At 43.6% G+C, this 19484-nt stretch overlaps 1 protein-coding gene across 2 annotated transcripts; it reads right to left on the reverse strand.

Annotated features, from left to right (window-relative positions):
* Positions 1 to 1823: 1823 nt before the first annotated feature.
* On the reverse strand, positions 1824 to 6402 carry LOC139547757 (interferon regulatory factor 2-binding protein 1-like). Of its 2 annotated transcripts, none has more exons than XM_071356808.1 (2): positions 4355 to 6402; positions 1824 to 4105 (listed from the first exon to the last, which is right to left on the reverse strand). In XM_071356808.1, the coding sequence occupies exon 1, from the start codon at positions 6268 to 6270 to the stop codon at positions 4375 to 4377; it is 1896 nt and encodes a 631-aa protein (XP_071212909.1). In that variant the 5' UTR covers positions 6271 to 6402; the 3' UTR covers positions 1824 to 4105; positions 4355 to 4374. The 2 variants fall into 2 exon arrangements, with proteins under 2 accessions (XP_071212909.1, XP_071212908.1); XM_071356807.1 differs by having other exon boundaries at positions 3972 to 4108.
* Positions 6403 to 19484: the final 13082 nt, after the last annotated feature.

Here is a 19484-nt window from a genome sequence, read left to right on the forward strand (position 1 = left end):
ATGTTAAGGTAAATGAAGTGAAGAATATATTGGCAAACCAAAATAATGAAAAACAAATAATGTAGACCTAATCCAATGTGTAATGTAGGACTATCCTTGGCCTGATTCAGAATACACATCTCGTTGTCAAGCGCAGACAGTAAAATCTGAATGTCAATGCATTTCTTAATTACCATGAATAGAGCCGTAATGATGCGCATAGGTGGTCAACAGGATTAGTTGAGAAAAGCGCTAAGGAAATACGCAGCAAGGAGACGTCGCGTTCAGCGCAATACGTAGAAATTGCTTACTTCGGGAGACTTTGGTTTTTAAAATAATTGAATGAATGAAAAACAACAAAAGTATTAAAAAGTTTCAAAACAACAGATTTCGTTTATTTAGTCATCTTTTTGATTTCACAGTAATATAAGCAAGACTATAGGAAAGCAAGATCTCGATCAGGCCTAATGGTCTGAACACTTCCAACGATTTGCGCCTTTTTGCAAAACGTTGTCAGGTCGATTAACACATTCAATGGGATAACACATGGCTGTCTGTAATGATAGTAATTAAGCTTTATAGAACAATGCTTTCCTAACCAAGTATAAACCTACATGATTAAAGTATCTATAAGCAACACATTTTTAGCACTGATTTGAACAATTATATTCAGGCATGGGCCGACATTTAATTGAACTGTTTCCCATGGCCAAATACACATAGCTAAGCTCAATTGTATTGAATCGAAAACCAGCTATTTCGGTAGATATAGATAACCCGTCCAAAAATGATTCTACAATATGGAGAGCTTTGGAGGAACATGCTGCGCGCGCTGAAACGCATTTGAGTAATGAGCAGAGAACTACTTCCTCATTAATCCGTTGCTTTTAAATGGTCTATTCCCCCATCACAGATCCCTACATCCTCCTGCAGGTCGGCTGCTTCTAATGCCAATGTGACAGTAGATCGTTCATTAACATCTCAACGAATAGCTTTAATGAGTTGACACTAATAGAGGAAGCCAGAGATTTCAATATGCTTTCTAGTGGGGGGAGTTATGATTGAGATTCAATATCTGGCAATATCTTGGTAGGCGGCGTTGTACAATTAGGCTAACCTTTAAGCGTCTTTAAAGAAGTGTATGCCTACAGTAAAATACATTGAGAAACAAATGTCTCCATCATCACATAAAATAACACATTATCTAAGTGAAATTATGGCCGATGTCAAATACGACGCCATCTAATTGATGAATCGGTAACTGCCATTTCCCTCCAATATAGACGACTGTCTAGATTTTTTTTAGTAGTTCACAACACATCTCTAAAGTCAAGATCTGCACAGGTTAACGTGCGCCATCTACTGGACATAGCAAGACAATGACCATAGAGCGTTTCATTGCAACACAGTATAAAACCGTGGTAGTATATATTTTTAAAATTTGTTTTATTTATGTACGCTTCAATTTTTTTGTCAATTACGTAGAAGCTTCAAGAGAAATAACAAATAAAATGTGACATTTATTTTCAATGAACAAAACAAATGATATGAAAACTGAAAGTTTAAATAGAGTTGGAATACAAGCTTTACCCTTAAACTGTGTTGAGATAAGCAACTACAAAAACAGAGTCCATGGCAGACAGGACCATAAAGGACCAGAATAATAGAAAGGCCGGCACAAGACAATCCAAAACAATCCTTACTAATTTAGGGGCCAAATACAAAAGTCCATAGACTTATATGGATGTTTAAAAAGTGCTTTCAGACAGAGGACGCCATTAAAGGCACTTGAGGAAAGTTGCATGAACATATCAGTGCTTTTGTGGGAAATTCTTTTTTTGTTGTATGGGCTACATTTGAATTACAGTATCCTATTTTAGATAAGTAATAGGCCTAGGCCTAATTTTAGTACTAAATACACTTTCAGATACAACCACTAGTGTACAATACGTATGTTTGTACAGTATACATTCATGCCCATGTGATCAGCAATGGCTTGATGCATTGTCCTAATTGAATTTCATATTAACACATGCACATGCTAGGGTATTGATTGGCAGCAGCTTTGCAAATTGATCATTAAATTCATATATTATTTTTGGTGACAAACATTAAAGGTTAAGGAAAACCTGACAGGGAAGTATTTTGATATACATGTATATATTATCTTTTAAACAATTAAAATAGTTAAGTTCATGGGTAAAACAGAGCATTAAATTGGGATATGATAGAAGTTATTTAAAAAAAAATCCTAATTTCATGAGGATCACGTGAAACAAACCTTGAATCTCAGTCAATATAGAAAAAACCTTTGACTTTACATGAATAGTACATTCCTTTAAATTAAACATCATAAAGTACACAATATTAGTTTAATCTCTACACCCTCTACCACTTCAGTTAACAGAACCTATAACTATCTTAACAAGAACCATTTCACCCACTATTTCCCTGGCACATACTGAAATAATAAAGACATTTAACACATAAATGATAAGAATAGTTTTGAAATATACAGTACTTACAGAAAGTCTACACCCCCTTGAACATTTTCCACATTTTGTTGCGTTACAAAGTGGGATTGAAATTGATTTCATTGTCATTTTTCATCAACAATCTACACAAAATACTCCGTAATGTCAAAGTAGAAGATTTAAAAAAAAGATTCTTCAAGCCCTGTCAAGGTGTTGGGGATCATGGCTAGACAGCAATTTTCAAGTATTGCCGTAGATTTTCAAGCAGATTTAAGTCAAAACTGCAACTTGGTCACATTCACTGTCTTCTTGGTAAGCAACTCCAGTGGGGATTTGGCTTTGTGTTGTAGGTTATTGTCTTTCTGAAAAGGTGAATTCCTCTCCCAGTGTCTGGTGTACAAGCAGACTGAAGCAGATTTCCTCGAGGATTTTGCCCGTGCTTAGCTCCATCACATTTAGTTTCTTCCTGAAAACCTCCCCAGTCTTTGCCTGGGTCAAGCTTCTGAACTAATTTAGGCTTGCCTAAACAAAAAAAGGGTGAATACTTATACTTTTATTATTTTTTTTTATTTTTTTATACAACGACAATATTTTAGTTATTTTATTTGTAAACACATTTTGTTTTCTTCACTTTGACATTATGGAGTATTTTCTGTAGATCAATGGCAAAAGAAATTACAATTAAATCTATTACAATCCTACTTTGTAACGCAAACAACATTTGAAAAAAGTTCAAGGTGGTGTAGACCTTCTATAGGCACTGTACATTTACATTAGCATGAATCTTTGGTTTCTATGTATGTGTTTAGGCTACTTAGTGGTACACACCACAAGCTGTGTTGTCTCAAAACTATAGATTGCACATCTATTACCATGGAGAAAGATTGTCTTGCATTCTACATTCAGTATAAAATAGAGGTATCCATCCCATTTCATACATGCGGGATAAAGCACCTTTGTTGGGCACTGTGAAAGCCATGTTACTGTGTCGCGTAGCACTGAAAGTCCCCGCTACGGTCTTATAAAATCGATGGCGCGACATTAACTGCTGCTGGTTTGAGGTTTCAACAAAGAGCAAACAATTCGCTCTGTGACAGTCAGCGTCAGTTTTTTACGTAAAGCGCAAATGTGACGTAAAACAAAAACAGTTCTAGTCTGTATGTTGCTGTAACATTTCGTGACGTCATCACTCGTTCACATTGCCACTCGGATATCTGTTAGAAAGATGTTCAAGAAACAGAAAACAGCAGCCCTAAAATCACCTAGAACAGAGGCTAGACGAAGTTCATACTTCTCAACCATGGTCCACTGGTTTATAAAGTCAGTGACTAATACTAGTGACCAATACTAATGTAGATAAGTTGATGTTTGAGGGACAAAGGGGTGAATTAGGTATTAGAGGTGAGCTGGGGCTGGGGGTATCGTCACCCCCTAACCAACCAGACAGTGATGTGGTAGTGTAAAGCCTGCCCCATGCAGGTGGAGGTGTATGATGATTGGCTGTGAGTTGGGGAGAACCTGGCGGATTGCTGTGGTGATTGGCTGTGAGGTGGGGAGAACCTGGCGGATTGCTGTGGTGATTGGCTGTGAGGTGGGGACAACCTGTTGAGATTGTCGTTATCTGTCTGCAGCTCCACTCAGGTGTCAACAGCCTTCTGTCCAGACAGACATCACACAAACAAACAGATGAATAAATGGTAGGCTGACCATATTCAGTGACAATTTAGGCTACATATCTTATATTATACTGTATCATAAAGAATAGGATATATTACCTATAAGCATGTCACAAACACTACATTAGCCTATGGCCTAGCTACATAGAGAATACTTTGGCCTAAAGACTGATTCCAAGACAACAAACTCAAAGGAAACCAAGATGTAGTGAAATTGCATCTTACAGTCAGCTGTCCCAGAGGATTTAGGGGTCGCGCTCCTTCTTCACCTTGACATCTCCAGCCAGGATGGTAACGATCTCTCCCTGCATGAAGGCCCAGGGCACGTTGGAGCCTACCAGGGGACACCTCTCTCCACTGGGGCAGAACACCTCGCTGCCGGCCCCCCGGCTCCGGATGAAGTCTCTGGTGCATGGGAAGCAGAACTTATGGGCCGCAACCGAGGGGCACTGGACAAAGTGAGTGTCTTCCAAGCGCTCGTGGCAGATGGTGCAGCAGAGAGGGGGACCAGAGGAGCTGGAGGGGTCCCCTGCTCCCTGGTCCGAGGCCCCAGCCAGAGGGAGAGCTGCTGTGGTTCCCCCTGCAGAGTTGCTGGCTCCCTGGGGTTCCCCATTCCTGGAGGCCAGGCGCCGCTGCTGCCCCGCAGGGCACGCTGCCATGGGGCTGCTGCTGCTCTGTCTCACTGCCAAGGAGGAGTGGCCCAGGCCTCCACCACTACTGCTGCTGCTAGGGGCCTCTCTGGGTGACTGGCCGGCGGCTGCACCTGCGTTGTCAGCCACGCTCATCAGTGCTGTGATGGGGGAGGGATCGCTGCTGTGGGAATGGGAGGCTGAGCCCTCCTGGTGAGGAGGTGGCTGGCTAGCGCTGGGGAAGGAGGAGGCAGCTAGGTGGATAGCCATTCCCGGGTACATCCCCATGGGCCAATGCTGCCGGAGCTGCTCCTCTGTGGTCACCACCTCTCCACCCTGGGGCTCTGGGGAAGCCTTCCTCCGGCGCCCGTGGACTGGCGGTGCCGAGCGGGACATGTGACACAGCGCTGTGGGCAGCATGGAGCAGCTGGCGTCCAGGTAGGGCTGGGGGAGAACGTCAGGGCCGGGGGTGTCCTTAAAGGCCCGTACCGCATCACTCAGCAGCTCAGAGAGCAGTCGCCAGTCCCCCGCGCCATGCCTTTTCTCGTACTCCACATACTTCAGGCCCGAGTTGACCACCTTGCTCCCAGAGTCTCTCTGGCTGTCGTGGAACATCTGCTTGACCAGCGCCGCCAGGCTGGAGAACATGTTCCCCGAGCCGCACGGGTACTCCGCAAAGATCTTCAGCTCAAAGTCCAGCGTCAGCTTGGCATCGAAGGCAAAGATCCGCCCCACCAGGCTGTGGTCCTTCTTGAAGCGCACGTTGAAGGGGGTACAGCCGGAGAGGGTGAGCAGGGCCCCTCGTACAGCCTTGGGTCGGCCGGCCCAGTCGTCTGCTCGGTTCCGTACACTCTCCAACAGCTCGGCCAGAGCCTCTGCGTTCCTCTGCTTCTCCCTCAGCTCCTTCTCAAACTCAGGGCTCAGGAAGGAGGCCACACCCATGCCCATGCTCAGCTGCCTCTTGGTGATCTCGTTCAGCATGGAGGCAGAGAGGGTGAGGGGGGTTCCCCCGACTCTGGCATTTAAACCGGGCACAGCTGCTAGCAACCCGTGCGGAGCCCCCACACGGCCATGTGTCATTAAATTGGGCGGAACGGTACACACCATGGGTCGTCTGGCGTTGTTAGGGCTCTGTCCACTGAGTTCTTGTTGTGGGCCCCCGTCATCTATTCTGTGCAGACCGTTGGGGATCCGTGCTGGGGCTCCGTAGTCCCCTCTTCCCCTTTCAAAGCATTCAGGAAGTGGCCTGCCACCCTCCATAGGTCCATCTCTCCCACCTGGGCCATGTTTAGTGGGCTGGGGACACGGGGACCTGTCATCCTGCATAACATGAGTTATTTTCAACTGCCTTGCAGTCTCTATGAGGAATTCAATACGGTCCGTACCTTCATAATTCACACAGCCTCGGCAGACAGTCTCGCTAAAGTCCCAGATCATAGCCCATGGCATCTTAGGCAAATCGCAAAGGTAGCAACACCACTGCCGCCTTGAATATGACTGGGAGGAGGACATATTTGATAGGCCCTTTTATATCTTTCTTGCTTTCTGAGGTCCTGATTAAACAGATGCAACGTTAGGTTTCAATAGGTCAGAAATAATCGCCGCTTCTGTTACTTCTCAAATACCTTAACAAATATGATACACTTTCTGTATTAAACACACAAAAAGTTGTGTTTACTCCATTTCGGCCGCCTGTGCACATGAGTGTTTATACTAGAAGACTGTCTTTGCTGGAACTTACACAACGCCGTGCTAATGGTGCATTCTGGGATTTGTTGTTTTCGTTCCGGAGGGCCTTCGTGAGTATGTGCTTCGTGACCAGCATCAGTTGCGTCTAAAAAGCGAATATAGACTGCACACAGACCATGGTTTATATTAATCAACACTCTATGTAAAATAAGATATATTTACAAAGGTACCGATATGCGCATCTCGCGCAGCCCAGATCATCGCGAACCGAGCTAGCTTTAGTGTATCCAGGTCAAAGGTACTATATATTTTTTTGTAACAAAACATGTTGATGCAGACATGTGCTTTTAGTTAGACTAAGTAAAATGTAGCCATTTATCAGTACTCCGAGATCATGCCAAAAGAGGTATCTTCATCAAGCGATGTTTCAAGTGACACGGAGGAGGTTCCGCAAAAACGGAGAAAGCAGGGTAAGTTTTTTTCTAGCTTAACTAGCTAATTTAGCTAATGTTAGCCACTCCAATCAACCCCATCAAAGCTGACTGCCAGATATCTAGTAAATCCTGTTAGGAATCAAACGTGAAATGCTGTAATGGGCAGACAGCATTGTGCATTCAATGCTGATTTCCAAAACACACACAGAGTATGTTCACTTAGCTAGCTATCTAGCTAACAACAATAACTATGTCTCTCCCCTCAGCTTCAAGGTATCAGTGTCCATCTGATTTTGTGGCATTTGCTCACAAACCCTGTGCCAGTACCCTCATCGAAAGGCTTCGTGATGACAACACAGAATTATGGCTAATCAAAGCTCCCAGCGGTTTCAACCCGGACAGATAGGCAACCCCTCTTTCCATTTATTTGAATTATCATAGAAGCGGCATGATTCACTTCTAATAACAGACGGGGAAATATCTAACAAAGTCCTCAGCATTTCTCTGTCTGTTATTAGAAGTGAGTCACTGTCCACTTCCATTGCTTTACACCCACATTGTCTACATCTGGTGTGCCTCTTAGCACACTGTCTGACTGTCATCTCTCTCTCCCCCCTCCCAGTTTCAGCAGTCTGAAGATGCCTCTGTCTGGGCTGCAGACCATGCAGGCCCCTGCCCAGCAGGCACGTGGCAGTGGTGGGAATGCCGGGCAGATCTACAGCGTGCTGGGTGGGCCCTCTGGTGCCGCGGACCTCCACCTCCTCACCAGCCACCCGCCAGAGGCTCGACTCGGTGGTCTGCGGCGGCCTCCTCAACATCTGTGAGAGCTACGGCGACTGCAGCACCAACCAGACCACCATAGCCATCCCAGCCACCCCGGCCCCCACCGTGCCCCCGGGGCTCCGCCAGCGCTTCCAGCCTTTCGGAAGCAGGACCCCCACCCTCTCCAGACTGATGGCGGATACACCGGATACTCCGCTGCCGTCTTCACGAGAGATGCCTCTCAGGGTCACACTGGACCCGGGGGAGGAGAGGAAGAGCAAGAAGAGGAAAGACAAACTTTTATAAAGACTGAGGAGGAGGAGGTGGTCAGGGAGGAGCTGCTAGACATGAGCCCAGAGGAGTCCTATGAACTTCCTGGGCAGGAAGCTGAACTCTCATAGGAGAAGAGGAGGAGGAGGAAGAAGACAAAGAAGGATAAGGACAGAGGAGAGGCAGAGGGTACTGTAGATTCGTCTTTTAATGTAATTAAACAAGAGGTGGAAGTAAAAGTTGAACCAATGGACAGTTCCTATGGTGACGTTGAAGATTCCGAAAGGCTGGAAGCGCTGGCGGAGCCCCGGGGGCACGCCGCAGAGTACGACCCTGCCTCACACAGGAAGCGGCGCAGGTCCTAATCCAGGCACTTGTCATCTCCCGTCTGGATTACTGCAACTCGCTGTTGGCTGGGCTCCCTGCCTGTGCCATTAAACCCCTACAACTCATCCAGAACGCCGCAGCCCGTCTGGTGTTCAACCTTCCCAAGTTCTCTCACGTCACCCCGCTCCTCCGCTCTCTCCACTGGCTTCCAGTTGAAGCTCGCATCCGCTACAAGACCATGGTGCTTGCCTACGGAGCTGTGAGGGGAACGGCACCTCAGTACCTTCAGGCTCTGATCAGGCCCTACACCCAAACAAGGGCACTGCGTTCATCCACCTCTGGCCTGCTCGCCTCCCTACCACTGAGGAAGTACAGTTCCCGCTCAGCCCAGTCAAAACTGTTCGCTGCTCTGGCACCCCAATGGTGGAACAAACTCCCTCACGACGCCAGGACAGCGGAGTCAATCACCACCTTCCGGAGACACCTGAAACCCCACCTCTTCAAGGAATACCTAGGATAGGATAAAGTAATCCTTCTGACCCCCCCCCCCCCCCCTTAAAAGATTTAGATGCACTATTGTAAAGTGGTTGTTCCACTGGATGTCATAAGGTGAATGCACCAATTTGTAAGTCGCTCTGGATAAGAGCGTCTGCTAAATGACTTAAATGTAAATGTAATTCTGGAAAAAATAAAAAGATAAAGAAAAACTAGCGTGACGATGACGAGTCTGTTGTTTTTACCGTCATCTGGTTTTGTGAAGTTATGCTATGATATAATTGTATTATTCAATTAAGCACTTCAACAAATAATTATTATGCTACTGTACTGTCATTTGGATTTTTTTTGGGGAAATGTTATTGTCTAATAAAACCTAGACAGTAACACATACCAGTGTTCAGACTTGTGCCCCTTTATTCACACTGAACAAAAATATAAACGCAACATGTAAAGTGTTGGTCCCATGTTTCATGAGCTGAAATGAAAGATCCCCGACATTATCCATACGCACAAAAAGCACATTTTTCTCATTTTGTGCCCAAATTTGTTTACATCCCTGTTAGTGAGCATTTCTCCTTTGCCAAGATTATCCGCCTGACAAGTATGGAATATCAAGAAGCTGATTAAACAGCATTATCATTACACAGGAGCAGCTTGTGCTGGGGACAATAAAAGGCCTCTCAAATGTGCAGTTTAGTCACACAACACAATGCCACAGATTTCGCAAGTATTGAGTGAGTGTGCAATTGGCATGCTGACTGCTGGAATTGAATGTTCATGTCTACTAAAAGCTGCTTTCAACGTTGATTTAGAGAATTTGGCATCATGTCCAACCGCAGACCACGCCAGCCCAGGACCTCAACATCCGGCTTCTTCACCCGCGGAATCATCTGAGACCAGCCAACCGGACAGCTGATGAAACTGGGTTTGCACAACCGAAGAATTTCTGCACATACTGTCAGAAACGGTCTCAGAGAAGCTCAACTGCATGCTCGTCATCCTCACCAGGGTCTTGACCTGACTGCAGTTAAACGTCGTAACTGACTTCAGTGGGCAAATGCTCACCTTCAATGGCCACTGGCACACTGGAGAAGTGCTCTTTACGGATGAATCACGGTTTCCACTGTACCGGGCAGATGGCATGCAGTGTGTGTGGGCGAGTGGTTTGCTGATGTCCACGTTATAAACAGAGTGCCCCATGGTGGCGTGGTGTTATGGTACGGGCAGGCATAAGCTACAGACAACGAATATAATTGCCTTTTATCGATGGCAATTTGAATGCACAGAGATACCGCGACGAGATCCTGAGGCCCATTGTCGTGCCATTCATCCGCTGCCATCACCTCATGTTTCAGCATGATAATGCACAGCCCCATGTCACAAGGATCTGTATACAATTCCTGGAAGCTGAAAATGTCCCAGTTCTTCCATGGTCTGCATACTCACCAGATATGTCACCCATTGGGCATGTTTGGGATGCTCTGGATCCGCCAATATCCAGCATCTTCGCACAGCTATTGAGAAGTGGGACAACATTCCACATGCCACAATTAACAGCCGGGTCAACTCTATGCAAAGGGGATGTATCACGCTGCATGAGGCAAATGGTGGGCACACCTGATACTGACTGGTTTTCTGATCCACACCCCTTACCTTTTGTTTAAAGGTGTCTGTGACCAACAGGTGCATATCTGTATTCCCAGTCATGTGAAATCCATAGATTAGGGCCTAATGAATTCATTTCAATTGACTGATTTCTTTATATGAACTGTAATTCAGTAAAACCTTTGACATTTTTGCATGTTGCATTGATATTTTTGTTCATTGTAGTTAATTTACCCTCAATGTTGCCATTAACTATTGAATCTGCTGCAGTCCTGCAGTACTCTTGCTCCACAGGCAGATGGTGCTGTGGTTCTTCTCTCGTCACCGGACACAGATGCGGTAGGTTGCCTCTCAGCCTGCTCTTACTCTGCACTGGAGTATGGTCCTGTTTTCTAATGAGTTCAGAGACACCTCTGGTGCTATCCATTCAATGTCTCTACTTTCCTCCCACTACACAACCCCCTGCATGTATGCCTCACTTACACACTGCAAGGCTGTGCATTTCCTTCTTTTTTCTGACACTTTACTGTATTTTTTAAAGTTGCGTGTGGCTTTGTGAGTGAATTATGAGCCGTGAACAAAATAATGTTGAATAGGCCACATATCCAATTAAATTCTTAAATTATTTTATTTTGTACATGAATAATAATACAAAACTTGCATGGAAGTTCTGCTCATCAGAATTCTTTCTTGGTTCTTGATGCTCAGAGAGTATCTCAAAGACAACAGCTGCTATTTTATAACTCTGGTATGGAGGTCATAGAACTTTGATGTTGGATCAAACCTTATGCGAGATGTCTATGTATTCTCACAGATACGTGCAATGTGTGTGTGTTTGGGATCTGCTTCAGGTATGGTGTTGCAGATAACTTGGCTCCTAGCTAGTGGGTTACACAACAGGAAAACAGCAGAACATTGACTCCTGTTCTGTGGGTGTCTCCTACACCACCGCTACTCACCTTTGCCGTCTCACAGGCTAACATGTTTCACCATGACTGGTTATTTGTCCGTTTCCATTTGACCCACTTGAGGAGAGCAGTCGTTGTCCTCCAGCAACAAAACAAGATGGACACTATCATTCTGGTGCTTGGGTCTTCCTCCACATTGTGCACACGGTCATTATTGTTCAGTGGATTAGCCATAGGGTCACCAGGCCAAGTCACAGCTGGGACAATGAGGCCCTGAAGTGAAGCACCTGGATGTGAAACAGAAATCTAGTAGAACTCTATGTTCTCGTCTATCTCTATGCGTTGATGTATTGGTTAATGGGGATAGTTTTGCTATAGGCGCAGCAGGTTGCTTGAACAGTAAGTGCTGTCTGGCAAAGCAGATGAATAATTGAATGCAGTCTGAAGTTTAGATACAACGTGTCCAGACTACAGAGCAGGATTGGGCCCTGCGCGCCCCAACCGATGCAAATTTGGGGGGAGGGTGAGGGGAGCGACTTGTGGGGGTAATGCATTGGAGAACCAATCTCGCCTGCTGTACCCACCCCCTCCTTCTCTTCCCCCCCTTCCCTCCTCCCTCCCTATCACTGCAGCGATTCCCTCTCCCCCGACTCCCTCTGTACTGCTCTCCTTTTCAACCAGCGCGCTCCAGCTAGCCTGCTGCAATGTGAGGGTTTCCATGGCAACGCAGACCTGCCAAGGACCATGGTGCTCTGCTCTGTGGCGATGGAGAGAGAAAGAGAGAGAGGGATTCGGCTCATCAATGTATTATATGTGAGCTCCACCACTTCGAGCATGTTAAGATTGCTGTCTCGGGAAAGCTGCAGTCCCCCTCTGCTTTTCTCTCTGTCCTTTTCTTTGCAAGCCTATAACACTCAGCATTTGACGGAGATTAAAGTGCATGGATCGATGCAGAGAGAAATGGTCCATTGGTTTAAGGATGACAGTGAAATTGGTCTGTGTTTCTTAAATGCAATGAGAATTGGCATTGCGTTCTGGCGTTGTTTGCCCTTTGATGAATAAGTGCCTTCCTGACATTGCTTTGGCTGCAGCAGAGCACCTCCAAAACAAGTCCTACCACACCAGCAACTTCATTGCATACTAATGCCTTGACATGACGCACACTCAGCTCTCCCATTCATAGAGCAGAAATATGTCATTGAACCGAATAGGCTAAGGCCGCCTCTGCAGTATAGAAGAAACACAATACAGAAGTACTGATACGTAATATTTGAAAGTGTTGAATGCACATTGTCTTCTGAATTAAAAGACGTTCTGTCAATGGAGACTAACCTTGTACCGTTAATCAGGTGTATGGGGGTTTGGGAAGCTGTCGATGATGATGTTTGGGGTCTTTTGTCGTCTCCTGGGCTTTCTGTTAATTTGAATGGGCTCCCCTTGTCTGCTTCTTTTCTGTTGAATGTTACTTGAAGAACTGAATACCATGAAAATACTGTACCTATTAATGCTTGAGGGAAAAGTGTTCAGCATAAATGGCTATCAAATGTAAATGAATGTGTAGATAATTGATCGTTGTAGATACATTTATTGAAAAAACAAGTATTTACACTTGATTAGCCATTCAAATGAACAAACCTTCAAAGGGGGAATGGTCTGCACTGAGGAAAATATGTTGCTATGCACTAACAGACAAGTCAAATCAGATGTATGCTGTGAAAGCAGCCCGAGCTGTCTTTGCAGCCAGTCTCCATGACAACCTCAATGCTATTTCCCTCATTGTTGCCTTGGACTAGCGTTAGATATGCTGAAAGCGTTTCTTGGACCCTAATTCGTAAAAGCCTGGAAGTCCTTCTTTGGGCTTGCATGTATTCATAGTCGTCATTCCCAGGTGGCAGTTTGGACTTTTGGAGGAACAAGACAGCAGAGAGAGACAGCAGTCCCTCGGGGAGAGAAAAGTCCTTGCTTTGACCTTCACAGTAGCAGGGAAGAAGGAGCAGTGAGCAGTTCAAACATCCCCGTAGCCCATACACTGGAAACTAAGACTCCTAAAAATCAACCTTGGTGGTATTACATTGTCTGCATGCTGTACAGTGCCACTACACACTGTGACATTAGCCATATGATACTGCAGAACATTCACTCCTTCAATCCAACGTGTGAACTATTTCCATATCAGCGCCATCGAAACGTTTGTCACTTGAATTTGTTCATATGTATGGTACGGAATGGAATGTGTATATGTACTGTACACCTTAAGACACATTATGGCATAAAATATACATAATATTGGTGGGATGTTCAAACATTCAGTAAATATTGAATATGGGCAGTAATGTGGGTTACTTTTGTTTGAGAATGACACCGTTGACTTGAATTCAGTGAAATATAAAATATATCACATAACTACAGTCCATTGTTACCGTAATTCCTCCTTTATTCAGAGTGGACTGCACAGCTGATCTGTTTGTACAGCTGGACAAGCTGTGCAGGTTAAGTGCTTTGCTCAAGGGCAGAGCAGCACTTTCTTCTCCTGGGACTTCACATGGACCAGATGACACCATACCTTAGTCCTTAAGAATGCACCAACTCACTGTCTCTAATGCAGTCTGACATTGGCATTATTTGCGATCTTTCAAGGCTTCATAGCGTCTCATTTAACAGAAGGAATCAAACCTACATTGTTAGCAAAAATGTGTACGATACTATTTAATTTATCACGTCATATACAGCCCTAAAAAATGTTGTTCTATTTAGAATCACAACATCCTTATGTTTTAGCAGCATAGCTAATTCAACCTCGTATGAAGGTTCAATGTGTTTTAGCAGTGTAGCTAATTCAACCTTGTATACATTGTCATACCAGCTCAGTGTGTTTAGTAGTGGATGAGGTTTGTTTGTGTTTGTTGTTGACAGTTTTGTCTCTTTGTGTGGTCTGGGGGACCGTTGTCAGAGGCCAGGTTTCAGGGGCCAGGGCGCTTGATGAGGAGCACGTAACCTGTCGAGGAGGGCCACCGCTGCCCCTGCCAACCCTGCTGTGCACCCATCTGCCGCTGGGCAGCAATATGCCCACATGGTTTCGTCTGTCCAGTAGCTCACCCCACATACACACACACGTACATATCTTCACCCACCGTCTCCATGTTGTTTTAGGGGTGAACTAGATAAATGGGGAAGCGGGGGAGGAAAATGGGTCACGGGTGCTTTATATACCTCCTCCGTGTGTATGGTTTAACCTTCAAGTGCTTGCTGCTGTCGCTGGAACGGTGGACGGGCATTTTATATGACTCAAAGTGGAAACCCTAGAGTGTGATCCACTGACAAATATGGCAGAGGCTTTTTCCTCCAGCCATGTTCAGTATTACAGTATGCATGAAGCTTGAACCAGAAGTTTTGGTTCAGAATAGTATCACATTTTAATTAAGTGGGTCAAGATCGCAGTTGGCTAATTTTTTCCCTTAAATAATCACTGATTAGTCATGGATATTAACATATTAGTGGTCCTACAATCAGAGAGTACTCCATACATTTTAGTATGATAGTAGCAGAAATGTATCTAGGCTGAAACTGGACTTTCTCACATTATGAGTTCTCAGAAAGCAGGCTCCATAATCTGAGTTATGTAAAACAGGATTATGTCTACTGCAAGTATTGCATAAATAACCCTGTCATTCTAAATTCTCTGTGTGATGTTCATCCATTATTTTGTATCCCTGGGCAATACACAGGTGACCCTTCAATCCTCAGCCTTAAAAGTCAGTTCAGTTTTTAAATGTATCTATTTTTATAAGTTATATTTTGCTGCCAGATGTCAATTATCTAACCATTATGTTTCGTCTTGGTCTCCGGGGGAATAAATAGCAGTCGTTTAATTTTCCTGCCCACTTTATCTGATTTGATTAGTCGGACTTATTGAATGGCCATAAAGCCTGTAACTTGGATGGGTTCAATCTAAAGGACTAGTATTATTTGTGTCCTACTTAATATATCTAGTCTATGACCTTCCCCAGTTGAATAATATCTTGCCTCATGTACTTTATTCAACCTTTACCTTCTTGTCCCTGTGTGCCTGCTCTGTGTGCCTGCTCAAGTTAAAGTAGCAGCTCCTTACCCATCAGCCCATGGAGTAAAATGCACACAACTGCCTCAGTCTGTCTGAAACTGGGCCAAGTCATTTTGAGCTCCCCTGGCTTCTCCCTAATGGTTCATTGGCATGCTGCAGAATCTTCCATCTGCGGCCTTCTAAGTGTCAGGCCAGGGCTCCTTAGAAAGGTCAAATATGTTTGTGTTTCTGGAGGCCCGAAAAAGACTAATGTGTGCCTCTAGGGTTAAAGCGATCCTTTGAAAGTCTCCGGGTGGCAGGTGTACAGTATACGTCTGTAGCAGGACATGAAGCCAGACGTCAGGTGATGTGTGGTCGGTTGGTGTCGAAGGACTTTGAATTTCACCATGCAGTCTGTATCGACCAGTGTAGAGTACCTAATAGTACCCTGTAGTCTCTGTAAGGAAATCACAGTGTTGCACCTCTGTGATCGATTAGCAAGACCTGGCTGGAACTCATTATCCTAAGCAAATGGGTGAGTCAGTGTACATTTAATATTCCTGCCTGTTTTGATTTGTAATTGTTCAAATTAGCTGTATAACACAAATTGCTGGAACAATGACTATACATGGTACAGCTATGGTTGATAATCAATTATGTGAGCATTTATAAAGTACAGAATATGCGGCTCCGTTTGGGTAATTTAATGCAACAAAGTATCGTATACAAAGACAGTTCAGGACCGTACAAGCATTAAGATACCAAAGCTATTGAAAGGACTGAAATGAATGATGGCATTGTCGCTTCCCTCTACCAAATGAAAACGTTTCGTGCTAATTACCTGATGTCACAGTGTTCCTTTGTCCATTGGTATCATGGTTGTTCAGATTTCCTGCAGGTACTACATGCCAAATAATTTCAGATGGGCGCATTAATAAAACACACACACACACAGAGTATCATCGGTTGGAAAATTATATGCACCCAAAAACCATTCTCATTATGCAAATCCACTTTCAATCGACCCAGGCTCAGAATTCTATTGGTATGCTGTATGTACTGTCACCCACTTCATTTCCCTGTAGGATCATGTTGATACTAACCACACAGAGACAGTTCACATATAGGATACTGGAATAATACAGCAGGCACTGCTTAGGCTTCCCTTGTATACCGTAGAAAATGTATTTATTAAAGCATATGCTCAAGAACTGAAAAACAACAACTGCAAGATTGCAGAACATATCATGTACCATAAAATTGATAAAGGAATCACTGTACACGCTACAGTGTTTTAAAATCACAGCTTTTGCATCGCAATTTAAATGTATTTATTCTCATTTGTATTTATACACATAATAATCAAACATTCATGACATTTAAAATACTTTTTGGAATAGTTAAGAATGAAATGTGTTTCTTATTTTAAACTTAATCTGTAATGTTGGTTAGAAATATCACAACAGCTAAAAATGTAAAATAAAAACATACAAAAACGTACAATCATTGTTCAGTATTTTGCTTATCTGACTGGCATAAATTATTAAATCAATTTGATTTAAAGACAATTATCAACCAGATGGAATACATTTTGGTCTGTGGAATAAATGCTCTGAAATATAATCTATAAACTGGCCGTGAAGCAAAGTACCATAATTATAAAATCATTGGCTACACCTGTCCTTACATAGGCCCGTCTCATACCAATGTAACTATCTGTGGAACGGCCTATTACACTGTAACAGGCTAGTAAGTTCAATGCCTATGTAATGTAAAGTGTTGCCAAAGGACAATAGCCAGTTTCCACTTTAGTTACTTAGGATGCGGGAATAACTTTAGCATTGTTGCTAGTCAAAGATGGACAGCTCTTGTACCAGTACAGATGGCAAGTTTTAGTGAGAGAGGTCCGTTGAGGTTTTCTCCAACCTTGGGGTTTGTTGTAGCTCAGTGGTTTGAAGTTTATTTCCAGGCCCAGGAATTTGATATCACTTTTATGATGAATACTTGTTAAATGCATAGAAGGTACACGCAAACGGAAGACAGCAACAACTGAATGCTGAAAGACAAGTGTTGATTTAGTTTCAAGATTTCAGCCTTGTGACAGTCTACAAATGTGTATCTTCCTTCAATCAAAGACAAAGCATTAGTTTCCTAGACAAACATGCAATAAGTAGATGAAAACATTCAAGAAATAACCCAAACATTGACCTGAGTCCCTGTAAAATTGCCAAAATTCTGGTATAACTGTTAGAACACAAACGTGGTCTTCCACAGGCAGTCGAAATACAAATTCTGTTTGTCAAAAATATACATTCCAATTTCAGATTGAATTAAATTACAAATAATCTCCTTTATCAGCCACTACTTTAAAATCTGATGTAGTCTATAATTGAAAATGTGTCTTCCCTAATTTTGATACAAAATATTGCATTAAAAAGACATTTATCTATTGATTCAAGCAGAGGGAAGGGTGAAATTGTCATTCATATAAACACAGGATAAAAGTACTCCCTAATTTAAAGTCAATCAAATGTCTATGTACCTACTGTATGTTAGTTCTTAGTCAGAATTTTCTCTGCAATTCTTGGTCAGAACTTTCTCTTAACTCTTGGTCAAAACATCTCGTAAGGGAACAAATCTCAAACATTGGCTGTTATGACACATTATTATTCCTATCCTCTGTATCAACCCGTGCCTGGAATAGCCAAGCATGAGAGAATAGAAATGAGCTTCCATGGAATTCAATTAGGCAGTATAGCACTGTGATTTGCCAAGGATGAAGTGCTTGTGTATTTTGTAAATTAAAAACATATGTTGTTTATTCTGGCAAATGCACAGCCCCCCTACCAGCGACCTAGGTAACAGCGCAGTAGGGTGTGAGTGGACATGGGTGTGATGTTGCAGACAGAAATCTGAACAGTTACATACAGTAGGTATGGTGGTGTGACTAATGCTACTGTACTGTAGCCACAGGCAAAGCAGGTTTGATTTACAATCTGATTGTGCAAAACGCAGGTTAAAAAGAATTATTAGCACCCACCCACCCCCGCCTTTGTATCTATGGCACATTCTAAATCGCTATCATCTTATCTATGAGGGGGATTATCTATATTTTGTCCTGTGGAACCCATAGGTTCAAGTCCTGGGTTGTTATTATGACATTATCAATCAGTGTTGATTTTGATGTCCTTGTTCTTAGGTGAGGGTGCAACTAGGTGCACAATCTAGTCACTCCATACTCAAGCATACTGTATTAGGGCAAACTCTTTGTCTCTCACTCTCTGTCCTCTAGAGCTGAGTAGGATGTTAGCCAACACTAGCATCAGCTGAGAAGCAGTGAGGAGAAGCGCCGAGATCTCAGCAACAAGGCATTATGTCTAACCTACCTCTCCTATCTAACTTCCGAACAGGACGAGGGAATTCCATGGAACAGCTGGTCTGGGATTTACAGGGATTCTTGGGCTTCAGATGAACAAGGGAATGGAAAAAGAGCAGTAAGGAGAAGGGAAATCAATGCCGCCTCAGGCAGGAGAGATGCACAATTAACAGGATTGGCTGCATTGGCAAAGATGAAGCACAAGCTACCACCACTCCAGTCCCACTGGCAGGAGAGATAGATGGGAGGTATATGGAGGGGCCTAATCTGTCATTGTAGTGGCTTCACCAGATGCCCAGAGGTTTTCACGAAAAACACAAGCTACAAATGGGGCTTGCAGAGATGGAGTGGTATTCCGTAGAGTGAATAATACAGTGCAAACACACCCTTTAAAGGGATAGTTCACCCAAATTCCAAAAATGACATATTGGTTTCCTTACCTTGTAAGCAGTCTATGAACAAGGTATGACAGCAATCCATGCTCTGGCACTGTTTCCACATGCTAAGGTTTTTGAATTTGTAGCATAAATCCCATTCATGTCATGGGACCAATATTAACATATTTTGCGCATCATTTTCAAAACATATATGTGACTTTGTTGAGCTTCACAATCAGTTTTAGATATGTTGGAGGATTTGGACATGATGTGTGTAAAATGCTAATATCGGTCCCATGACTGTAATGGGATTTGTGCCACAAATGCTAAAACGTAAAGCATGGATTGCTGTCATACTTTGTCCGTAGACTGCTTACAGGGTAATGAAACCAATGTGTAATTTTGTAATTTGGGGTGACTATCCCTTTAACATTCAGTTAT

The sequence above is a fragment of the Salvelinus alpinus genome, chromosome 21 (assembly GCF_045679555.1).
Source record: "Salvelinus alpinus chromosome 21, SLU_Salpinus.1, whole genome shotgun sequence".
NCBI classification, from domain to species: domain Eukaryota; kingdom Metazoa; phylum Chordata; class Actinopteri; order Salmoniformes; family Salmonidae; genus Salvelinus; species Salvelinus alpinus.

Excerpts from the sequence above, each read along its gene's own strand:
- LOC139547757 (XM_071356808.1), bottom strand. The coding sequence starts at position 6,270 with ATGTCCTCCTCCCAGTCATATTCAAGGCGGCAGTGGTGTTGCTACCTT.